General features: G+C 39.0%; 3 protein-coding genes across 3 annotated transcripts; all 3 read right to left on the bottom strand.

Moving 5' to 3' along the window:
* Window positions 1-4,528: 4,528 nt before the first annotated feature.
* ube2nb (ubiquitin-conjugating enzyme E2Nb) lies at window positions 4,529-12,042 on the bottom strand. The gene is made up of 4 exons (XM_087830278.1): window positions 11,316-12,042; window positions 9,343-9,589; window positions 7,683-7,823; window positions 4,529-6,546 (listed from the first exon to the last, which is right to left on the bottom strand). Exons 1-4 carry the CDS (start codon window positions 11,343-11,345, stop codon window positions 6,503-6,505), a joined length of 462 nt encoding a protein of 153 aa, XP_087686404.1. The 5' UTR covers window positions 11,346-12,042; the 3' UTR covers window positions 4,529-6,502.
* A 1,237-nt stretch (window positions 12,043-13,279) lies between these two features.
* mrpl42 (mitochondrial ribosomal protein L42) lies at window positions 13,280-16,422 on the bottom strand. The gene is made up of 5 exons (XM_006780665.3): window positions 16,305-16,422; window positions 15,804-15,867; window positions 14,426-14,510; window positions 14,063-14,223; window positions 13,280-13,390 (listed from the first exon to the last, which is right to left on the bottom strand). Exons 1-5 carry the CDS (start codon window positions 16,381-16,383, stop codon window positions 13,345-13,347), a joined length of 435 nt encoding a protein of 144 aa, XP_006780728.2. The 5' UTR covers window positions 16,384-16,422; the 3' UTR covers window positions 13,280-13,344.
* Window positions 16,423-17,091: 669 nt separating this feature from the next.
* On the bottom strand, window positions 17,092-23,050 carry pwp1 (PWP1 homolog, endonuclein). The gene is made up of 15 exons (XM_006780664.3): window positions 22,867-23,050; window positions 22,669-22,727; window positions 22,423-22,580; window positions 22,251-22,336; window positions 22,022-22,118; window positions 21,784-21,894; window positions 21,546-21,676; window positions 20,420-20,490; window positions 19,815-19,911; window positions 19,648-19,709; window positions 19,446-19,557; window positions 18,519-18,609; window positions 18,040-18,161; window positions 17,842-17,947; window positions 17,092-17,696 (listed from the first exon to the last, which is right to left on the bottom strand). The coding sequence occupies exons 1-15, from the start codon at window positions 22,930-22,932 to the stop codon at window positions 17,602-17,604; spliced, it is 1,464 nt and encodes a 487-aa protein (XP_006780727.2). The 5' UTR covers window positions 22,933-23,050; the 3' UTR covers window positions 17,092-17,601.
* Between the last annotated feature and the right edge of the window lie 118 nt (window positions 23,051-23,168).

Here is a 23,168-nt window from a genome sequence, read left to right as displayed (position 1 = left end):
TCGTCATGAAAATGAAAGGTGATTTAAGTGACTTTGAAGGTATAGAGGTTGTTGGTTCTAGACTAGTTGGATCGAATATTTCAGAAACTGCTGATCTTCTGAGATTTCCCCCCATAACCATCTCTAAGGTTTACAGAGAATAGCCTGAAAATAAGATAATATCCAGTGAGCAGCACTTCTTTGGCTGAAGATGCCTTGTTGATGCCAGTCAACAGTCAGAGGAGAATGGCCAGACTGCTTCGGCCTGAGGAAGGAAGGCAACTGTAACTCAAATAAACAACTCTCAACAAATTGAAGCAAATGGGCTACAGCACATGACCATAGTGAGTACCACTACCATCAGCTAAGAATAGGAAACTTAGCTGCAATTTCCAATGAATCACCAACATTTCGATGGCAAAAGATTGGAAAAGACATCCTGGTCTGATGAGTCGTGATTTCTGTTGCAATATTTCAGTGGTGGAGCCAAAATTTTGTGTAAACAACATTGCCTTGTTTGAATGCTTCATGCTGGTGGTGGCAGTGTAATGGCATGGGGAAATCTGGGCACACCTTGGGTCTCTTAGTAACAACTGAGTGTTGTTTAAATGTCACAATGTACCCGAGTATTGTAGCTGACCATGTCCATGCCTTTAGGACCACAGGGAATCCATCATGTGATGGCTATGTCACAAAGCTCAAATTATCTGAAACTGGTTTATTAAACATGACGATGAGTTGACTATACTCAAATGGCCTCCACAGTCGGATCTGGAATTTGGGAAGTGGTGGATCAGGGTATCCTAATTTGTGCAGCTGACAAATATGCAATCACGTCAATATGGATCAAAGTCAATGAGGAATGTTTCCACCACCTTTTTGAATTGATGCCATTAAGACTTCCGCCAATTCTGAAAGCAAAAGTTTTAACCAAAACAGTGTAGATATACAAGTCTACTAACTGTGGGAGAGATAATACTGACTTTTAAAGAACATATGCATTTATAACTTGGTGGTCTCGTGTTTGTAAATGTCTAATCTGCATATCTTGTTCATGTGTGATATAAAGTAGCATTGTGTCATGTCATTACGTTGGACCCACTTATGCTAAATTATTCAGAGCAGCCCATCCTGTCTTGAAAATGAAAACCTGCTAACATGCCCAGCTGAAACGTGGGTTGATGTAAAAATGAAAAGAACCCACGAAGCTACTTCAGGTTCAAAAGGTTAAGGATTTATAAAACCCAATTATTCAAAAGTGGTTTTTAAAAAAATGCCAAGTCCTAATTTGTATTCACAACAAGCTCCTCTAATCACTGCGTTCATTAATATTCCACTGCAGCTGTCTTGTATAACATCTCCTTTACCTAAAGCTCCTGGTTGGTTTTTGGGTACCTGCAGTGGCCAAAAGGAGGGATTCCCTTTTGGGTAGCTGACGTTTGTTTTTCACGCATGGAGGGTAACAAGAACAGTTATATAACTTCAGGAGGGTTCATGTTAGATGACTCTGACTGCAGTCTCCCTATACTTCATTTGCAGTGGGATAGAGAGGAGGCGTGGGGAATTGGGAAACAGAGGAGGGAAGATGTAGGATGAAATGGGGGAAAAAAGGAAAAGGGAAGGAAGAGGAGGGGAAAAGATAGGGCCGGTGAAGAGGATAGGGAGAATTAAAGTGGAGAATGAGAGAAAGTTGGAGAAGAAGAAGAAGAAAAGTATAAAGGAAACAACATAAAGGGAAAGAAGGGAAAACTCGAGGACATGAAAGGGCAAAGAAAAAACAGGAAGGCATGCAGAAGGAGGATGAAATGCAAGTATTTACACAGTGTAGAAATATGAGGAAGAAATGGAAAAGTAAACAGAAAAAGTAAAAGAGTGGATGATTTCAAAGAAGACCAGCAAACTCACCACTTAGAAAACTGAACCATATCCTGAGTACTGACCGACACGGGGTTTGCGTTTCAAGTTAGCGGTGATTCCGATTACAAGCAACAGTCAAAACAGGATGTCTGCCATCACCTGTTGGTTCAACATCACCAGCATGTGACCGGAATGTTTTCACCTGCAGTCAGCAATCCCCGTGAGACATGATCCGGTGTGTCACAGGAGCAGGGCTATGTTTAGGATTTTGGCTCCATGTCCTCTAAAGCAGCAATCACTGTAGATGTAACTCAGTATTGTCACGTGCTTATATCTGTACACAGTACTTAGTGCCAGAATAATGGCCTTTTGTAGTATAGTTGTACAAACGATTGTAGCTCCAAAGTGCAAAACAACAAAACAAAAAACCAAACAAAAAACAGAAAACAAGACATTTTGCACAACACAATATTAAAATACCCAACAAACATGTTTGCTGGGCTAATTTTCCCTCCCATAACAACAATTATTTGCGGTTTGGTTGGTCTTGGACTAAAAATGAACACCATTATCTAAAGCCAAGAGCCCGCTGAAGTTTATGCTGCACTGATTTTTCAAATATTTTATCCATACATTATACTCACTACTAATTATGAGGTATCTGTGTGATGCACCTCCAGAATTTACAGATGCATCTTGCTAAGCAGACATGCTAGCATTGGCAGCTAACATAGCTTTCCATTGACAGCCCCAAAATGGCTATGTTCGTCTTAAATAAACTCACCAGCCACTTCATTAGGTACACACATTTACCTGTTCATTAACTCAAATATTTAATGAGCCAGTCACATGGTAGAAACTCCATGGCGTGTAGACATGGTCAAGACAGCCTGCTGAAGATCAAACTGAGGACTAGAATGTGGAAAAAGTAACTTTGAATGCAGTAAGGCTGCCGCTGCCAGACTGGCTTGAATGAATTTCATATTTTACTGCAAATCTTCCCGGGTTTTATCCACAAGATCATCTCTCTGGTTTACAGAAAAGGATTTAAAAAGAGAAAGGATCCGTGAGTCAAATAATCACTCCAAATCACACCAATATATTTAAAAATCTCATAAGTAGTAAAGTCTTTCAATATGCCCTATAAAGTTAGCTACAACAAACCATAAAATGTGGTTCAAGTAATACAAGGTCATATGTGAGGTGATGATTAACCATGTCTCAGAGCAGTAAACCGGAGGAAGACCCAGATTCTTAGAATCATAATCAACCAAAATTATATATATATTTATAAGAACATGTAATGCTTTTGATGCCGGCATGTTTGAACTCATATGTAAATGTGAGGCATGTGACAAGTTATAATGATTAAGACTTTGAAATCTGAATCTGACCGCTGCAACAACAAACCCTTCCCTTTCCAGAGACAAATGCCTCTGTAACTGGTTAATGTTTTGCAGAAGCTACAGATAGCAAGAGGGGATCGTTTACTGCACATTCATTCAGAGAATGGCTACATACCCGCCTGAATGACTCACAGTTGTCATATAAACTAAGCCATGGAGTCATAAAACATTGTGAAACATTTTTCACAGGTGATGAAACATGAGGCCTTCAAGACAGGTGACTCCTGCAGGTAGTTAAGAAAACACACAAATCTTGAGGAAGAAGTCTCAGGCTCCAGGTACCTTTGCTTGTAGCGCCATCTGGTGACAATGGTGATAATATATGGCTGGCTAATACAGCCACAATAAATGATAATAATAAATTTAAAAGATTTTCTAGGCTTTACAAGATGCAATAACCTTTGGATTATGTATACAAATTCTATGCCCACCTATTTATCACAAATCAACCAATCACATGGCAGAAATTCAGTTAATTTAGACATGTAGACATAACTGCTAAAAATGCACATCAGAATGAGGAAGGTCATGTGTCCTGGTGTGAGAATTTCAGAAACCAGTTGTCTTAAACTTGGACGTTGCTCACAGGGTTTCTGACTCAGTATTTCTGGGTGTGCCCACAGCGAAAAGGTTTTGTAGATGTGCATACTCCCCCGCCCCAAGTTATGAGTAAGAGTAAAGAGTTCACTTTGTGTGACTCAGCATGGTTAAATCTGTGGTTGTCTCCCTCCGCTGGACATGAATGGTCCTACTGCTTGCAAAAAATACGAAATGTCTTAAGGATGGAGTATTTAATACGCTGTTCAAAAATTAGCACTCGGTCATCAGAGTATACCTCAAACTTAAAGGGCGTCCAGTTATGAAGCAAAAACCAGTGTGAATCAGTTTCACCTACTGTGGTCCAAAGGAAAGTGACAACATGTGCAGTGGAGAGGCAAGAAAAGCCAGCTACCAGAAAGGGGATTGTTTTACAGGTGTTGGCCACAGATCATTGCTTTCCATTAATCCTAATGAATTTTTCTCTAGTTTTGTTTTTTCTCAGTGTGCTTGTCACATCAGATGCCATCCATGTGTGTTGTCACAAGGTTTGCTGTGTCTCCCGGCAGAAGGGCTGGTAACAAAGTTCCCACACGTGGGACTAATAAAGGTTATATTATCTTAACATGAAAGAAACTCATAAGCCGTGAGCTTGTTTTTTTTTTTTTTAAGAGTGTAGAATAAATCTTAGCTGTAAGCTTTCAGCTCTGGAAACATCCATCCATCCACACATTAAACAAAGACTCCTCTTACTTACTCAACTCAGTTTATTACCAGAGTGTTTGAAGAGCCATGTATGCAAATGCACTGAAATTACTGACAGAACTCTCTCTTTTTTTTTTTTAATTCATCACATGGGGAGTTGATTATTCTGTTTGAGCTCAGTATGTTGATCAATATATTTCAAAAATCCAGTGACTGTTTTTTTTCCTTTAGATTACCATCAAGTCCCTCAGGGAAACAATAAATTAACCAGGTTTTAAGCCGTGCTCCATCTTCCAGGCTTCAGCAAATATAGCAGTTAGAGTTAATATTTCTGGACACCATCAAATCTAAGCAAAGCCTGTGATAATCCAAGAAAAAAAAAATGAAAAGCTACAAACAGGTTTCGGTCAGTCCTCTCTCAGATGAGCCACAATGAAGCAACATGAAGGGTACAGGCAATTTAGCAGTGAGCCTTTAACATTATTTGATCCCTTTTAAAAGGAAAGTTTCTATATTTTCTGAAGTGTTCATCAAATTGAATCACACCCTGTGGGATTATCGTACAGTGTGCGTGACATCCATTCTCTTTAGCCAATCAAAAATCCTTTTGAAGTTGAACACGTTTTATTTGTAACACCGCTCTTCCTGCTTCCACAGTGACCAAATTTACCCACAGGAACTGATTAAATGTAAAAGCAGAAAACTCTGAAAACAACCTTGTAATCAATGGCAAGAACTGCAACTTCCCCTTTAAAGAAAACACCCCCCTTCACCTCTGGCTTCTAGTTTGAACCGTCCTGTTATCAGCTTGGTTATGATACATGAAGTAACACTGAAAATAAAATCGAAAACAGGCAACAGATACAGCATGGACAGATAGTTAAAAATGAACATAAAACCAACAAGTTAACTTCCTACACTCTTAAAAAGCTGACGTCATTTTCAACACACGCTACTCTGCTATGATATTTACAGTTTCTTTCAACACTGACCATCATCTGCCTCCCTTAATGTGTTGGGAATGACTTTTTAAGGCTGTGGAAGTACTCCGCCCACCCTCCCCAAACTACACAGGTTCTGAAAACTGAGATGGGAAAAAATGAATAAAAGAAAGATTGAATCAAGTTTCTGAGACTTGTTGAAGCTTTCGGACAACAGGCTTACAACCAACCAGCAGCACTTGGATTACTGCAGGAATCCCCATTCAATGGATTCTAATCAGAACATTTCTATCATCTTTTCTACACATCTGACTCCAATGGTAAGGTGTGAATGAATACACAAACCCTGCAGGATACTAGGCACTGACTAAATTCTTTAAAACATGAGCTGTGGCTGTGAAGGAATATGTATTCCCCATTAGCAAACCCGGCACTTACATTAGGGGCAGCTTGTATAAAAGTTTGAGGAAGCATTTCCTGTGTGAAATCATTCAGATTCACCCCTGCTGTGCATTTAAACTGCTGTTTTTGCTTTTCCCCCCTTCCAATTGTTTTGGGCCCCCCAAATCAAAGTTTTGGGAACCTACATTATTAATAGTTTATGTGTCATTTACTATTTCTACCGGTGCAGTGCTGAATTAACACATAAAGACATACAGATGTGTTGACAAATAATGCATGTGTTAAAAGAACGACAGCTTTAATGCATGTACACTTTGCAAACGTACCAGTATGTGCCTGGTTAAAGACAACACGTTGTATTGTGAGTTTTAAGACTGTAATGGGGAGGGTCTCATTCTCTGTCCATGCATTTAAATAGCAACACAGGGGAAAGAAAACAAACAATCAAAAAAAAAAAAAAAAAGAAAAGAAAAGAAAGAAAAAAGAAAAAAAAGGCTAACACACATTTAACGCGTCTTAACATATGTCACCCAGAGGTCTGCTGCTCATGTCATTTCTTTCAGATAGATTTGGACTTATAATATTTTTTTTCTCTTTTTTTGTGTCCGTTAAATTCAAATGACAGAATAGGAGTATATTTTGTGGATCACATTCAGACGCCTCGATTCTCTTCTTCTATACTTCACTGTTGCCTGCGTAGAGCCTGGTCCATGTTCGGGCTGGGGAGGAAACAAAACAAGAGGGTTTTGTTTGGTATGAGGGCCATCAGCTGAGTAAATAACAGTAAATAAGTAAAGTGCTGCGAGGTATACACACGAAGCGCTAATCCCAGAACAGGCAGCAAAAGCACCTGAGAGGTCACAGGACTTCCAAATACAAAATTTTAATATTTAGGCTTTTCATTTCTGTGTTGCTTGTTTTTGATGCTTTACATACTTTAAACTTTATTATGTTTAGAGTTTGGATTGTAGATAGAGGAAAACAAGAACATCATGTTGAGCCACGCGAAGCTGATTTCACACAAATAACTATTGATATCCTAAAACAAAACCAAAAAAAGGCTTCTGATCTCATTATGTGTTTCTGCTTTTACAGTCAAACCACAAGCAGAATATTTAAATGATGTATTGGTTTGGTTAGTCACAAAGATTTCCATGGAAACTGGCAGAGAAACCCTGTTTTTACAGCTCATTTCAGATTGCCTTTAACAACACGCAAGAATTTGTTTCATGATTGACTGCTGCGCATACACGCATGCATTTTATTACCTCTCTTATTTAGCGGGTTTCAACTGATACCATCAAGTGAGTCACGATCAAGGAATTTCATTGTCATTGTACACTCAGAAGTGGCATATCAGCCGAGACAAACCAAACAAGTTCTTTTACTAGACTCTCCAACAAGATCATTAGGTGCAGACCTCCATAAGCATCAACTTATTTTCTTAAGCTGATAAAATATATGCTTCACAAAATGTTGGGAGAATAACAAATATATGCAGCTCTCACGTGCATCATCTGCCAAGCAAACTTGAGAACTGTTACTATCACCTGGCTTTATTTACAGTAGGTCCCTCCCACAAAGTCACCAACAGGTTTGTTGTTTTGTTTTCTGGTTGCTATTCTTCTCCCCCCAGGAAATGAACCATAAAGAAAACCATCATCTCAGCGTTGGCTAATTTGCAGCTATTGGTAAAGTGGCTGACAGTTAAGGTCAAGACCTGAGCTGTTGTTTGTTACCATCTGTCACAGCACTTCTCACACTGAAACCTGTGACCACCTGTGGCAGCAGAAATACAGTTTAACAAAACCCATCCCAAGTGATCTAATAGAAAAAAAATAAATCTTCTCCTCACCTGTCTCAATGGCTTGGCTTTCATTTTTCTTCCACTGCTCTGCAACATCATTTGCCAGTGGATCATCTGGATTGGGAGCACTTAATAATGCCTGGATAGATAGCAACACTGTACGGATCTGCAGGGCTGGAGACCACTTGTCTGTGAGAAGATCAGGAAAAAGAGGAACAGGCTGGTGGGTTTAATGGGAAAAGAAACAAATCTGATGGCAAACCTAGTGTCAACAACTTGCTAGTGGCAGAAAAGGAAAGCAGTCAATATCAGGGCTCAGCTGATCAGAAAGGCAAGGTAAAGAAAAAAAACCATATGAGGGAGTAGCAGTCCTTTAGTGCTGATCAGTTTGCTAAACAATCTCTTCTATTTTCCCACATTCCCTTCTAAACATATATGCAAACACAGCTGCATGCGTTCCTGATACATTTTATATACCAATTTGCTTTCCATTACCACATAATATCAAGATAATAAAAATTAAATCCATGATTCTATCATTGTATAATAATGCTTATGTGCTCAAATAAATTATAAATACATTTGTTTGCTTAACAGAAAATGCAGAGACTTTGGGATTGTCATCACCTACGCTGCATATGATCGTTAAAATAATCGAAAGAAATCAGTGAACACAAGGCACGAGAGAACTGAAACAGACTCGATTCTGCAGCAGAAATCAGTGCACGGGCTCGGGAACAACCACTGAACAAAGTTTGTCTCTGCACTCATAAAATAAAGAGAAAACTCAGCTGCTTAAAGAAAAAGAATTTAGAAGCAAGCTGTCGAATGGCAGCTTGCTTCCTGTGGACCTGAATTGTGAAGTTTTATTTCATTTTGTTTTAATCAAATACACCTCTAAAGAGGAAACACCTCGCTTGTCATCATAAAAGCTGATCCAAAACAAAGGCTTTGTCTCCAATTATTTAAAATGTGTTGCAGATATAAAACTTAAAATGAGCCTTAAAAAAGTCTGATATATTGTCTTTGCAACAATTTCACTTAAATAAAATAGTTTAATCATAATGAAATCATCACATAAAATATGGCTGTACAGTGTTCCAATCTAATGTTATCTATCCCATCCCCCCAAATCTTGATCTAGAACACATGTCATGAATTAATCTTCCTTTTTCTTACAAATACAATTTAAAAACGCATATTTTGACGTTAACAATAAATCAGTTCAGTATAACATGAAAATGGTTCGTATTATTTCCACGCCCTACTGAAAGTAATCACCTAACTTCCTTCTTCTTTCAGACGATGAGTTCTTTATATAAAACTGAAGGCATACTTTTCTCTACAACAGGCTTTAACATGTCAGACGTTCACTGCCTGCTCATTGCAAAAACAGAACAATGCCAATGCAAGTAAGTGTTTTCCTAAAGCATTATTATTATCTCTCTTATTCAGTGGGTTTCCACACATTTGTACTTGGAATTGCAAGTAAATGAACCTGTGACTGCTATAAAGGCATAAAAGCCATAAGCTTTAACTGTTTGATGCTCCTCACTTTTACAAAGCAATAAGAAAAAAGCTGAAATCAAGTCCTGCAGAATGCTGTCAGAGTTGTTTCACACCAACATCAACCAGAAAAAGAAAACAGGATGTAAATATTTAAAAAAAAACAATCATGTAGATTATTTTTATCTCACGGTTTTCTTACCTTTCAAAATGTCTAAACATATTCTTCCCAGTTTGTCAACATTGGGGTGATAGATTTTGGTCATGAATCGCACTTTGGGAGCTGCCATGGGATACTCTTCTGGAAGAAATAGTTCAAGTTTAAATGTGCCTCCTTCAAAGGGAGAATCTTGAGGCCCTGCAATGAACACATGGAAGTAGCGTGCATTCCCTTCATCAGGCGTAGCAGTGATCCCTGGAACAGGCTCTGCCATCAACCGCTGCGTTTCCTGAGCAAGGTCATAGTGAGAAACACAGTTGTTGACATTTTGAATTTAAAAAGGAAGAAAAAGTGTTGCATGAAGAACTGTAGGAGGGTGTCAACAACAGACTTTTAAGTGCATAATGGTTCATAATACACAATTTCACCCCGCTTAGTCACACAAATACTTTCCACTTTACCCTATATATAGACAAGAAAAACATTTCCACAAGTTATTTAAAATGGAAACTAAAGGCAGTCAAGTGTTCGTGCAGTGCCTCGCACTGACAAATAATTCAGTGGCTCCACTTTATTTTTAATCTAAAATTATTTTTGAAATTCAACCAATCATTTCCCAATACCTAAAACAAGCCTTCTCTCTCCATTGCCTCCTTAATTTCTTGTAGTCTTTTTTTCCTTCCTCACATTGTACTTCTGTTTGTGCTTTAGAGAAGTGGTTCTTATCTTTAATATGGAAATATTTTTGTGCTGAGTACAAACATTTTTAAGCAAAAAAATACAGTTGCAATAAAGAGTATATGAGCCAAAAACTGTGGTTTCAGACTGCTCTAAACAAAACTGCAGTTCAAACCTTCCATTTATGAGGGGCAGCCAATCAGAATCACATTAGCTTAAAGGGAGCTCTTCAAATAGCTTTTCTTGCCCAAACTCTGAGACATTAACAAACAAACAAATTAGCCAATAAATAATCGCTGTTTAAAGAAGCAACCAGTTATCAGATTGACTGCAGATTTTTTTTTTGCTTGTCTGTCTGAATAAATTTGTCCAGATTACTTTTAGAAACTGTTTCAGTGGAATGATTGTTCCACTTTACTGGGTGTATTAACAGTGTATCTGCTAGAGTTTTACCGCAATGAACACTGTGCGAAAATGAACAAGGAGGAAGTAGAAATCTATTTAAGATTTCTGCATTCGCTTGAGCAGGTGCACCAAAACGTCTGCAATAAACAGGAAGGAAACTGATTCACTCTTAGAATAAGAAAAAACAAAAACGTTTCTTTGTTGTGAATGTAAAGCAAAATGCCATAGGTTTATAAACAGAAGCTGATTCCGGTTTTCCCACTTTGCCCACGGTCGTGTTACTGGTTGTGAAAACCTGTTAAACCTGAGGAAGAGCTGCTAGACGTAGCGGAAAAGGCTGATCGCGCCCAGGCCCGGCCCAGCGAAGCTGCGGTGAGGCTAAGGGAGGAGACCGCAGCCCTGAAGGCCTTGCATTTCTGTTTTAGTTCCATATATTTTAATACTAAAACTAAACAAAAGATGACATGTTGACATGCTCGCGTAGTTGGGCTCGTACATATGTTTCGTGAGCACAAGGGCAGCGCTTCACATCAGCATCAGACATGTGTACGAATCGGCAACGCTAAAACTGCTAGCCTAGCTCACTTAGCAAATCCATTCATAGGGCGACTGGGACAAATTTCTACAATCAGTCGATTCATACTGAAAATGTAAGAAAGCAATAACTTTAACATTGCAAATTAAGCGAGTTAAGAATTCCTCACGTATAAAAAATTCAACCACCGTCACAGCAGAATTCACTAAACGGAAGTGGCAAACAAAACACAGACAAGCGAGCTAGCTCGACAGGAGCTAAATGTGCTAGCCTTGCTAACGCCAGGCTACACGCGAGATGAGTGCACGTCTATGTCCATATTGGCACTGAATATCCGCTATAAAATACACTCAACGGCTCATTATGGTATATACATATTGTCCGATGACAGGAGTACCTTTACAATCCTACGAGGCAGACCGGCCATCTTGTGTTAGCTATTATATTTTTAGCCGTTGACTCGCCTTCTCTTCAGGTTGGATTGACTGAGCTGCTGGGGCGGGGACAGATAACTCACGCTTCCGGTGGCTTCAGATGACGTAGACAAGTATGCTGATGTCTAAAGACTTCCATGTAAAATATAAATGCTGCAATACTAAATAAATGAACAAATAAAACATATTATGAATCTGAAATTTTAGTTAAATGTTTTCAAAGGGTTCTGAATATATATATCTTTTTAATGCTGCTATTACTATTTTAAGAAGACAAAATAAAAGGGCCATTCTACAATTGCAGGAAAATTTCTGTCACACCCCAGAATTTGAAAACAGTCTATGCACAAAATACTAAAACTTTAATTTGTTGTGTAAATCACAGCTGCTCTTGTTAAATAAGTGGTTCACACATATAGTTTAAAATACATAGCAGCCTTGGAGAATTCCCCAAATCCCAATTTGTCCCATATCTTAACAGCCAAACTGGTTGTCAAGTATAAGATTTTTTAAAAGTTATGAATCAGCTTTCTTTATTTTATGAACGACATAACAAAGAAAAAGTGACATATCAAGTCACATGCACACATCACGGGTAGACCAAAGGGCAGTCCACTTTATTATCTTTTCTGACTGGATTGCGTGTATTACCTTAACTAATGCAACCCTATTGCCATATTACCAAAGGAAGCTAAATGAATTTCAAAGATTTCTTCCTTTATTTGTATAACGACATTCATCTTTGACTTTCACAGTCCATTTCACTCCACCGCTTACATCTTTTTATGAGAAAACATTAATGCTAGCACAGATTTGCAACCTTGTTACTTATACTTGTTTCCACACAAACTGCCATAGAGTTCATCTACCAACTGGAAGATAGATGGTTTGATTCTCAGCTCCTCTAGTCTGCGTGTCAAAGAATTTTAGGCACTAAATCCTGAGTTGCCTTGATGCATCTTTTGGAATCTAAGTGTGTGGACAGCAGGCTAAAAAAAAAAAAGTGGAAAATTCAGCACTGTGGAGTGGGCGTCTTCTATGTTACACTTAACAAGATTGCAAAACCAAGATGTTGTTAAAAAGCCTTAAAAATCAATAGAGACATTTTTCACCCTGAACACTATCTGTTTGACCTGTTGCCCAACAGACTGAAGAACGTTTTTTATCCAAGTGACACATCATAGCCACAGATCTACCAAATGTGGGTCAGATGTGAGGTGCATTATGACATTTGCGTTAAAACTGACAAACTCATCACTTGCCACAACCCGCTTCAAGCGGGTGACATTCAGGCCACAGTTCACCCACAAAATACATCCAAAAGAGAATGACCTTTTCCCCTCTTCTTCTGCTGCTGTGTTGTACAGGTAGTTAGTTGTGCTTTGAAAGTGATTCACTTTCCCCACGCACGTTGTCCTTTATGCTAACAGTTAGGTAGCAGAAGTCGTGTCTCTTTAACGGGTTCCTATATTTTTCAGCATAGCTGTTCAGCATACCTTTTTAATGAGAACTAAATGTCTGCTGAGCACAAATATAGTCAATTTAATTTTCATTCATTATGTTTACATTGCTACAATACTGTTTGGTTGCTAGGCAACATGTTGACGTCATAAATCGTTATTCATAATTAAAGTTTCAGGGATATGAACTAGATGCTACCATCATGAAATAAAAATGATACAACACCTTTATAAAAGGTGTTTACATGTGCATAAAGGAGGTTGGTAGGTGGCTGCTAGCCAACATAATGACATCACAATATCTGAGATGGATCTGTACACCTGCACACCTGGAAACTCTGAAGACACACGTGTGTGACTTGCCAGGCTACTTGAGAACCCCTGCTTTATATCATCAGTCTAAAGAAAATTCTACTGCAACTGTGAAGTCCGGTGTAGTGGCTGCATCAAAAAATGTAACTACTAACTTATTATTTAACAGTTTATTTAACATTATAGTGACAACAGAAGGATATCATTTGCTGTTTGGTAGCTATCTGTCCTTTGGTGGGTCCTTATTTATGCGTCGCCTTCGATACCTGTGAACAACAAAACAGAGGACGATCAATACAGAACAACAAGTACAGACGCATTTTTAAAGAGAGAGCACATTTTCTTTCAGCTCTTTTACACAGTTTCACAATCATCCAATGAATAAAAACAACAGAAGGAGCGACAGAGTCTCCTCATCGAAGTTGGCAACTCATCTAAATCTGCTGTGCTAACACTGTTAAATCAGCAAACCAGACGAAACAAGGTTGAGTAACCCACTTTCAAGGGAAATTTCTTCAATATGTTATTTCTGACCTCCAGCTTGCCAGTAAATATGGTGATGAAAAGCTTAAGACCACTTGAAAAATTACAAACAAACATTTTTTGAGCATGCAAAAAAACAAAAGACCTGTAACCACCCCAAAACAGAAAACCCAAACTCAGTAATAAGTAGCTCCACCGTTATTGCTGATCACATCAAACATTTTTCAAGTGGTCTTAAGCTTTGATCGGGACTGTGCAATACCAATAATACCTGTAACATCCAGATAAACAATTTTCTAAACATAATTCATCTTGTTGATCCAAATGTAAACTTTGGAGGAATAAATCAACATTAAATTACTAAAGGGAGACCAGATGAAGAACATCTGGGCAAATCTCCCACCAACCTTTTCATCACAGACCTTTGCCTATGTGTGTGTTACTTGTGTACTTACTGTCCAATTGGATAAAAGCGATGTTTTGTAGTGAAGAACATCTTGCTCAGCTCTTCTATTGTGGGGCCGTTGTCCTTGAGCACCTCCTTGCTGAGGTGGGCCTTTAAAACCTGGTCGTGCGTCTCGTCCTGGTTGGCCATTGGGTCTGGTCTTTCTATAGGCTGCAAAGATTAATTTCCCGTTTTGTAAATACACAGTGTTTTATTGCAATCCTGAAGCTTTCTCACTTGTTGTGCACAGAACAGTTACATCTTTTCTAATGGCTGTAAGTCTGATACTTCAAGTTTATTTGTTATAAAATAATAACAGGTCTAAAACTATATCCAGAATACTTTTGAAAAAACCTACACAGTAGTGCCTTACCTGGGTAAGCTCATAGGGAATGTCCACAGTGGGATGGTAGCACACTATGGTTTGTCCATCTGAGGTCACACCAATTTCCACATTACTAAAGCCAAAAAATTGAAAGATTAGTATCTATGTCAAACTTAAGTACTTAAGTAGTTGTCACATTTTTTTTAAACTTCATTAATTATTCCAACAACACAACTACAAAAATGTTAAATATTTCTGCAGCTACAGTGATTTCCAAAAGTCTTGAAGTAACAAATTCTTTATATTTTGCTAGTTAAATGGGAAATATGTACACCAGTTTTAGGTTTGTACAATTCTAATGAGCTTGAAAGTCATTATTTTGTATGAACACCTTTATTCTTCAACACAGCCTGAACTTAGGCAGCTTTCTTGTAATTTCTTTAAATATTCTTCAGGAATAGTTCTCCAGGCTTCTTGAAGGAAATTCAAAGCTCTTCTTTCGATATTGGCTGCTTTTCTTTCACTAGCTGTTAAAATGATCCCACACTGCTTCAATAATGTTGAGGCCTGGGCTCTGGGGAGGCCAATCCATGACTGATGGTGTTCCATTGTGTGTTTTGCCATACTTTTTCTGCACTGGCAGTGTTTGGGATCATTGTCATGCTGAAAAGTCAAGCCGTTGTCTATCAGACTCCTTCCTGATGGTATTATGTGGTAAGCCAAAACATTATGATGCTTTTCTGAGTTTGTTTGTTCTATTTTGAGAAGATCCCCAACACCCCCAAACAACGACAGACCCTCCACAGTGGCTGTTGTACCTCTCTCCTGACCTCCTCTGCACATATTGATGATGATTTGAACCAAAGATTTAAAATTTGAATTAATCATTCCATAAAACCTGATGCCACAAATCTTCAGTCCAGTTTTTTTGTAATTTGGCATACCTCAGCCTTTTCTCTTCCTTAAGAATGAACTGAACTTCCACTGAAATCAATTCTGATGAGGCACTGGTGAACAGTAGATGGATCGACCGAGGCATGCTGTGTCAAGTCTTTGCTGGATTTTTTCTCCATTTGTTCAGTTTCCTTCAATCTTTTAAGGATACACTTCATCCCTTGAGTTGGTTGTCTTTATAAGGAATTTATGTTTCCTTATGTCAAGCACAAGGAAGGGAGTGAATTTACTGTGAAAAAGGCGCCAATGACCAAAGAAAAACTTTCAAAGTCCTTCAGAAAGAAGGAGAACTACCAATTGAGGCCTCTTTAAAAATTACAACAAAGTCTGGCTGCTTGGAGTCAAAATTTAAAGTAATGAATTGTTGCTCAAGACTTTTGGACAATACAACACGCAGTGCTAATTCTAATCCACAAGGTAAGCTAACTACTTTCGTATTTGTTCATCTCATCTTAATTGGACAAATACAAACCATTCAGGTCCATCAAGAAAAGTAGTACCAACACTGGACTTCTGGCGAGCTGGTACCAAACAAGCTGCAGCAGGAAAACAAACACAACCAACACAGATGTAACACAAGTCCAGACAACTAATGACACAAATGGACACGGTTCAACTTCTTAGCTATAAATTAAACTCTGAAAGCTTAGAGACCATAACACAAGGATGGAGGCAGCAGCAGGAACTACTAAACACAGATACTAGACATGATGCTGCTACTGTGCCCAAAATGTGTTACGTTTACAGTCACTAGGAAACGTGTAGACTTGTAATATATTAAATTATTCGTAGCGAGTTTTTGTTTGTTTGTACAGACACACTGTGCTTTGGACAGTGAAGTCAGACTCGCCACCTAAACTGTCAAGGTTAGCCCGTTAGCTTTCACCGCTGCCATCGCTGTTAACCAATAAATCTGTAAACTCGCGTACACTCACATGACCGCCAACAATGACAAATAAAGCATAAAACTTACTTTGTACGCACGATAACCGAGTGCGACCGGAGAGTCGCGTTAGGAGACTGTTTAGTCTGCACAAACGACCCGACGCCATGCTTAATTATTTTGTATGTGCAACACTGTAATATTTCCGTCTCTGCTTTCTGACTCGGCTTCTACAGTTCCGCTGCTGGACCCATCTCCTTCAATATTTCTACTCTGGCTTTATTTGTAACTCCTGCATTTCACTTCAAATTTCTTTGACATCTAACATGTTTGGATTATTTCAAAATCTCCAAAATGAACTAAACTTCATGCTGTTACATAAAATATTTTTAAATATCTTAGAAATGTTTTGTTTAAAATAAAATACAATTGAACCCTGGGATCCCTACAAATACTCACAGTTCAAATTCCCAGTGCGCACATGCATCATGTAGTACTTGTGATATCTTTATTTTCTATGTTTTTCTTTAATATGATTTAAAAACATTGATTGCTCAGTCTGTTACTACTCAGCCCTGCTGGTGACTAACAGTAAACTGAAACATTTATGAATTCTTACATTTCATACTTTACATTATAGGTGGTTATTTTTCCATATATTCTTAGTATTAGGTCCAGTTTTTAAATGCACTACATTTTAGCACAAAACCCAAAAGAAAGTCTTTTACTTTTTCTTTTTTTTTTAAAAGATTATAGGCTAATAATGTACAGTACAACCACATAAATATTTAAACAACGCACATCCATACACATCCTTAATACATCCATCTAGTGGTTCATAAGTAGTTTGAAAACCAAAGAACAAAATCAACATAAATCTAATGAACTGTGTTTATTTCTTGAATATATGAAAGTTGGATGAGTCCATTAATTATTTATTTTTTACACTTGAGCCAAATCAAATAACTGTACAGACTTTCCCCCCCCAAAATTTTTATCTATTAGCAGAAAAGGGTATAAAACCACTGTTCAGATCAGTGTGCATGGCTTTCTTGAGAAAGTAATCTAAGCAGCATATTACATTGGTAATGTACATAGAAAAAACTTGATTTTAAATTTCACCCAGTCAATCAAAAATCCAAAGAAGTCCACTTATATTAATATAAAAGCAACTGTTCCTCGACTTTCCTGAACAAGTCTTTAAATGTTCTTGTCAGCGGCCTCATATGTGGAAAGAGAGAAGCTGAACGGAGCTCTTTGGTTCCTTTGGGCCTGTTTTTCAAAGGCTGGCCAGCCTCTCAGTGGAGCTTCCACAAAGAAACCTCAAGCATGGCAGCTTGACGTGTTTCCACATTAGCTCAGTTTATCCATTTTAACCAGACTGTCACTAGGAGACCTCCATGTCAGATGTGGCTGCAGCGCTGGATGCCTGTGATCCCGTACTTGCCACCAAGCGTTCTCGACTGCCAAAGACCTCGGCCACTAAAAGCAGTCACAACAACATTATAGCATCATTAACTGAAACAGCATCAAAAATAAATGTTTGCCACTTTAGATAACCACAGAACAAGTCGTGCAGTTGCTTTTGGAACTAACTTCACATGATTTACAAATGATTTAACTTTACCTGCTGCAACATCACTTATATCCCAAACTCGCAGACCTTCCTTCTGTCCCCCAAAGGCATAGATGAAGGGCAGGTCGGGGCAACATGACGCGCAAAACAGCACACCCTGATCACAGGTTACAAAGTCAGGTTAAACATCTTTTAACAACCACTTTTTATACACATGGAAAAATAATCCACAACACACCACAAACTTACCATTTTCATATCCCGCGAGTGCACCAGGTTGGGTTTGTTGCCCAAAATGTCCCAAATCTTAACATGTTTGTCAGCTGAAGAGGTGACCATGCATCCTTTAATCTGGCTGCTGAGGGTCAACCCTGCAGGAATTCAAAGGGGGTTAGGCGTGGTTTCTATAGCACAGCCATTACTGTATCTTTTCAAAAACACAAGGAAAGGAAGGCTCCACTTGGTTGGGCTAAATCACAGAGCCTCAGTGTTACCCAACTGTCTTCATGACTTCCTCCAGAAAGGAAGTGGTTTTGAGATGATGATGAAAAAAGCCAACCACAAGTTTTCCCACATTTCTCTGGTATGTATGAATAATGTCAAGGAATGCTTTCATATTTTCCCAAATGATTCATTTCCAAGTAAAAAAAAAAGCCACTTCCTCTTACAAAAGAAAAGCTTATCTAGAGTTTAAACTGAAAAAAGGGACTGAACACACACACACACACCTGACACTTCTTCATCGTGTGCCCTCAGTGTGAACACCGGTTTATCTGAGCGTGCATCGAGGCAGTAGACAAAACCATCCTCTGTACTCGCCTGAAAAATAAGAAAAAAAAACCCACACGTAAAGCACACAGCTTATGAAGAACTGACAAAATCAACAGAATGAGATACGCAAAGTCATTTCCACAATGACCACACACCAGCTGGAGTCACAGCTGCTCAGCCGGGTTTTAAAAGGAATGTGATTTAATGCGGTTAAGCTTTGATGCTTTTGTATGATTTTTTTTTTCATCCTCTGATGAAAAATCAAAAAACTGAGCAGAAAAAAATCTCTAATTTATTGTCTGGTGAAAACAATGCGACTGAAACAAAAGCTGCATAAACCACATCTCCACATGTGATTATGCTGGTCGAGCTCTGAAAATGACCTGGACGTCAGCCAAAAACATCAATGTGAAGCACCAGTGCTGGGAGAAGGCGTAACAGATGGGTCATTCTGTGTCAGCTGAACAAATGCTTCCTCAATTTATCTCTCTACTGTTATGTTATGTTATGTTATAGCATAGCATAGCATAGCATAGCATAGCATAGCCTAGCATAGCAATATTCCAAGTCAGCACCTTTTCAGGCTCAGGCAAAAGCTTCACCTTTGATGTGAGAGTCATTGTTACAGTTAAAAACAATTTGTATGTAAAGAAAATTTAAATAAACTGTCTTACAAACAGTGGCGATGACACTTTGCATATTCAGACATGCCCCCCAAATTAAAAAAAAAAGACATTTAATATGAGCACTGGCACTTTTATGGGAGCTGAGAATAGCACTTGTTTCTTAGAAAACTTGGGATGCTCTGTAAATTGAAATGCATTTTACTGTGTTCTGCACAGCTTGTCTACTAAAAAATTCTGGAGGATGTTTTAAGGACTCACCAGGAAATTGCAGGGTGAAAAGTGGTTCCAGACCAAACGTTCCACTTGGCCACTGAACCTCCAAGTCCGATAGCTGCTGTCTGGACTCCGACAATCATAAAGTACAGCTGTCCTGTAAAGAGAACATGTTAAGCCTCCAAACCTTTGTCAATCTAAAATTTTCCTATAAAATCTGGTGGTGAGGAGAACAAATGACACGAACTTGTCGTAAGATCCCGATAGCAAAGTCTGGGCTTCAAACGGGTGGAATGTTAACGTCTGGACCTGAAAGACAAAAATGTTTGTTACCCAGCAGCTCAATGCTGTAATTTCTGGGAATGCAACTCTCAATATAAACTGTGAATTGTATTTTTATTTCTCATGGAATACCTTATCAGTGTGTCTGCGCAGGGTTGTGGCTGGCTTGCCTTGAGACATATCCCACAAGATAACAGTTTCATCTGCAGAACCGCTAGCCAACATGTTCCTAAGAAAGAGGGGACTGCGTTTCAGGAAAGACCCACTGATGTACAGATACATACAGTTATACCACATGCATCTAATATAAACAAAGTATATGCACATCTCTCAGCCTCAAGTAAAGAAATTCAAGTATCTCTGGGACTTGCTTACAAGTGGAAGGAAGAGTGGATCGTGTGATTGAAAGATGAACTGATGCAGCATGTTTAAGTCTGTTGTGGTGAAGAGAGACCAAAGTGGGAAGGCAAAGCTGTCAGCTTACTGGTTGACTTGCTTTCCTACCCTCATCTATGATAAGAAGCAGGGGGTAGAGACTGAAATAATGAAAGCTCAGATACAAGCTGAGGAAATGAGCTTCATTTACAGGAAATCTGGGCTCTCCATTAGAGATGGGTCAATTTTCCGAGAGTAAACGAAGGCCTGTTCATCTCTGTTTAGACTCCTGGCACCGCAACCCACATGAGAATAGGTGGTAGAAAATGGATGAATGCATATTAATGCAATCTGATACCGACCTGGCCAGCTGGTTCCAGGATAAATCCAGCACTGCATCTGTGTGCCCCTCAACAGGTTCTGCTGCTGCCCCCTGTTATTTTTAAAAGAACAGACAGAAACCGTTAATTACTAACTCAGTCTCAGCCGATATTAAACCCATCACAGTTTACTAAATGGACTGGTACAAATATAGTGCTTTCTACTAGAGCTGGGTATCTATTTGATTTCTATAACTGAATCATTTCAATTCAATTTTGACTCAAACAGTCAGAAATATTATAATTATGATCATTTATCAGTGCATATTCATATTTTTTATATGTACAAAAACAAATCTGTCACTTGTGAGACTTTATTAGAGGTGCAAGCATCACAGCAGATGCCTTTGTGTCAAAGTAACTGAGGATAAAACACAGAAAAACATGAAGGAGATTTTCCTGGCCTGACTTTTTATAGCAGATTACCGCCTTAAAAATATTCTGCACTAGATCAAAAACTGAAGAAAACCACAAATCAACATATGAATATTACCTGATACTGCTAAAGTGAAGCAGAGCAAAGTTACAGCGGCCGACAGCACTGTACACAACGGTAGACTGGTGCGTAATGAGCAAGTGAATAATGCAGAAAATGGAGACTTTTGATGGTAAACTGGTCTCTGAGTACACTGAGAGAGGGCTGTGCAGGAAGTGTGATTTTTATCTTGATGGAAGCAAAACAGTGAAAGTAAGAGGGAATTCATGACAATGTTTTTTTAAACACGAAGCGTAGTTTTGATCTTCTTTTGCTGCTGGTTCAGTAAATTTTGGTCAGAGAGTGACGAAACCTGCAGCTTTAGAATCTGTAAGACGTCAGCTTTCACCGGATGGCGTGTCTATGTACGTGCTGTCGGGTGAACGGGGGGATCCGCACTCTGTGTTTACATCTTTTTACCTGCTCTCATTTCCTTATTTAGTTGTTTGGCAGTTGTTGAAATAGTTTTGTGAGTTTTAACCTGAAATTCTGATATTTCTGGTAAAATACATTTATATTTAAAAATCAATTCAGGATTTAATGAAAGCGATAGAAATTCACACACTCTCACTGTGATGGGCATCTGAGGGTTCAATTTCTTGCTGAGAATAAAACCACTAATTAGGTTTTTACCTTTTTGCTCTTCTTTTTCTTCTTGGGGGCTTTTTTGCTCCCCAGAGAGAAGGCTGGCTCTAAACAGTCCACCACATCCAGATCCCACACGTCTATCTGAGGGGTCATGTTGCCGACAGCTGCATAGTTAGCTGCAGGGTAACACACACACAAACAGGTGACAGTGTTTGCTAAAAGGTCCAATACAACGAAACAAGAGACTTTATCTACATTGCATTTATCATTGATGTTTTCTTACATGTTCCTTCTGCAGGATTTGGGTCAAAATTTAGCCACTCCACACACAGTGGATAGGCTGGCAGCAGAATATCGTGATGAACATAAAGGGAGTCCTCCTCTGAGTTGTAAACTGCAAAGTAAAACATTTAGCTTATTTTAAGCCACAGCAGCAGTATCCAATGAACAAAATTTCCTTCTATTTGCTGAAGAAAATCCTCTGTTATCTGTCCATTGAGTCAGTAAATGAAGGCATTTACCAAAGATTTCCAAATTGCAGCAATCCTTCTCTGCTTTGCCTGCCAGGATCAGGTTGTCAGTGGGTTTGATTTGAAAGTCCTCACGCTCATACTGGTCCTAGGAAGGAAGTTATCCAAAATAATTAACATAAATTTCTTCCACTGGAAAACAAATGAGGGGTTTTAAAGTTTATAGCAGCTCCTCAGGCACAACACAGAATGCATGCAGTTATTTTTGGAGGCCACTCACTGTGTCTTTAATGGTGATGTAAGGATCCTCCTCATTAGAGCTGAACACTGTGAGTCCAGCCAGGCTGTCACCAAGATTAGCGGTCACTAAAACAGAGGCAGAGCACCAGAAGATATGGGATGAAGCGGCAAATCTACTCAAATAACCAAAGAGCACCTTTCCCCTTCCTCACCTGCGTCTTCTTCATCATATTTATCCAGGCCATACTCTGCTAGCTCATCCTCCTCCTCCTTTCCTTCTTCACTCTCATCCTGTGGCACTTCAGCAGTATCACTCTCTTCAACAGGTACACCCTCAGCATCTTCTTCTTCGTCCTCAGCTGCCAGTTCCCTGGGGGCATTCAAAGAAGTAAACAAAAAGTACATGACAGCAGGCACAGTGTGATGGGATACACGGGAGCAGTGAGCCTTTAACATACCCCAATTCTTCTTTCGCTTCAGTGATGATTCGCTGGAGCTCCTCCTGGCTCAACTCAACCTAGAGTTAAATTTTAAAAGTGGCTTTATTATTTTAAAATATATATGCCATTTGCTCGAGGTTCAATACGTGTAAAAGTTTGGGCACTGCCATGTTGACAGATTAGCCGCCGGTCGGCTAACATGCTAATGTTACTTACTTTATCCGGGGTTTCCTTGGCAACGCCTTGTTTTACCCACCCGATACAAGTAATCTGGGAGCTCATTGCGGACAAACTGTGCGGTTTATGTACTCAAAACTTTATAAACTACACACTAAAAGACTATTTAACCTCAGGCACGCACACTGGGGGCGTACACGTGAGTTTCACTGGGTCCTGCGACGCGTCTTGATGGCGTTTGAGGAGCGTTGAAAATTCTGCCTGATCAAAAATGTAGCAGAGAAACTTGACACACAAAGACTTCTGAATTGAGATTTCTAAGAGGAATCCCTCAAAAGCAG

Source organism: Neolamprologus brichardi, chromosome 17 (assembly GCF_056152115.1).
Source record: "Neolamprologus brichardi isolate AB-2024 chromosome 17, ASM5615211v1, whole genome shotgun sequence".
In the NCBI taxonomy this organism is placed as follows: Eukaryota; Metazoa; Chordata; class Actinopteri; order Cichliformes; family Cichlidae; genus Neolamprologus; species Neolamprologus brichardi.
Note: the sequence above shows the minus strand (reverse complement) of the source record. Positions and strands in the feature narration are given on the sequence as shown.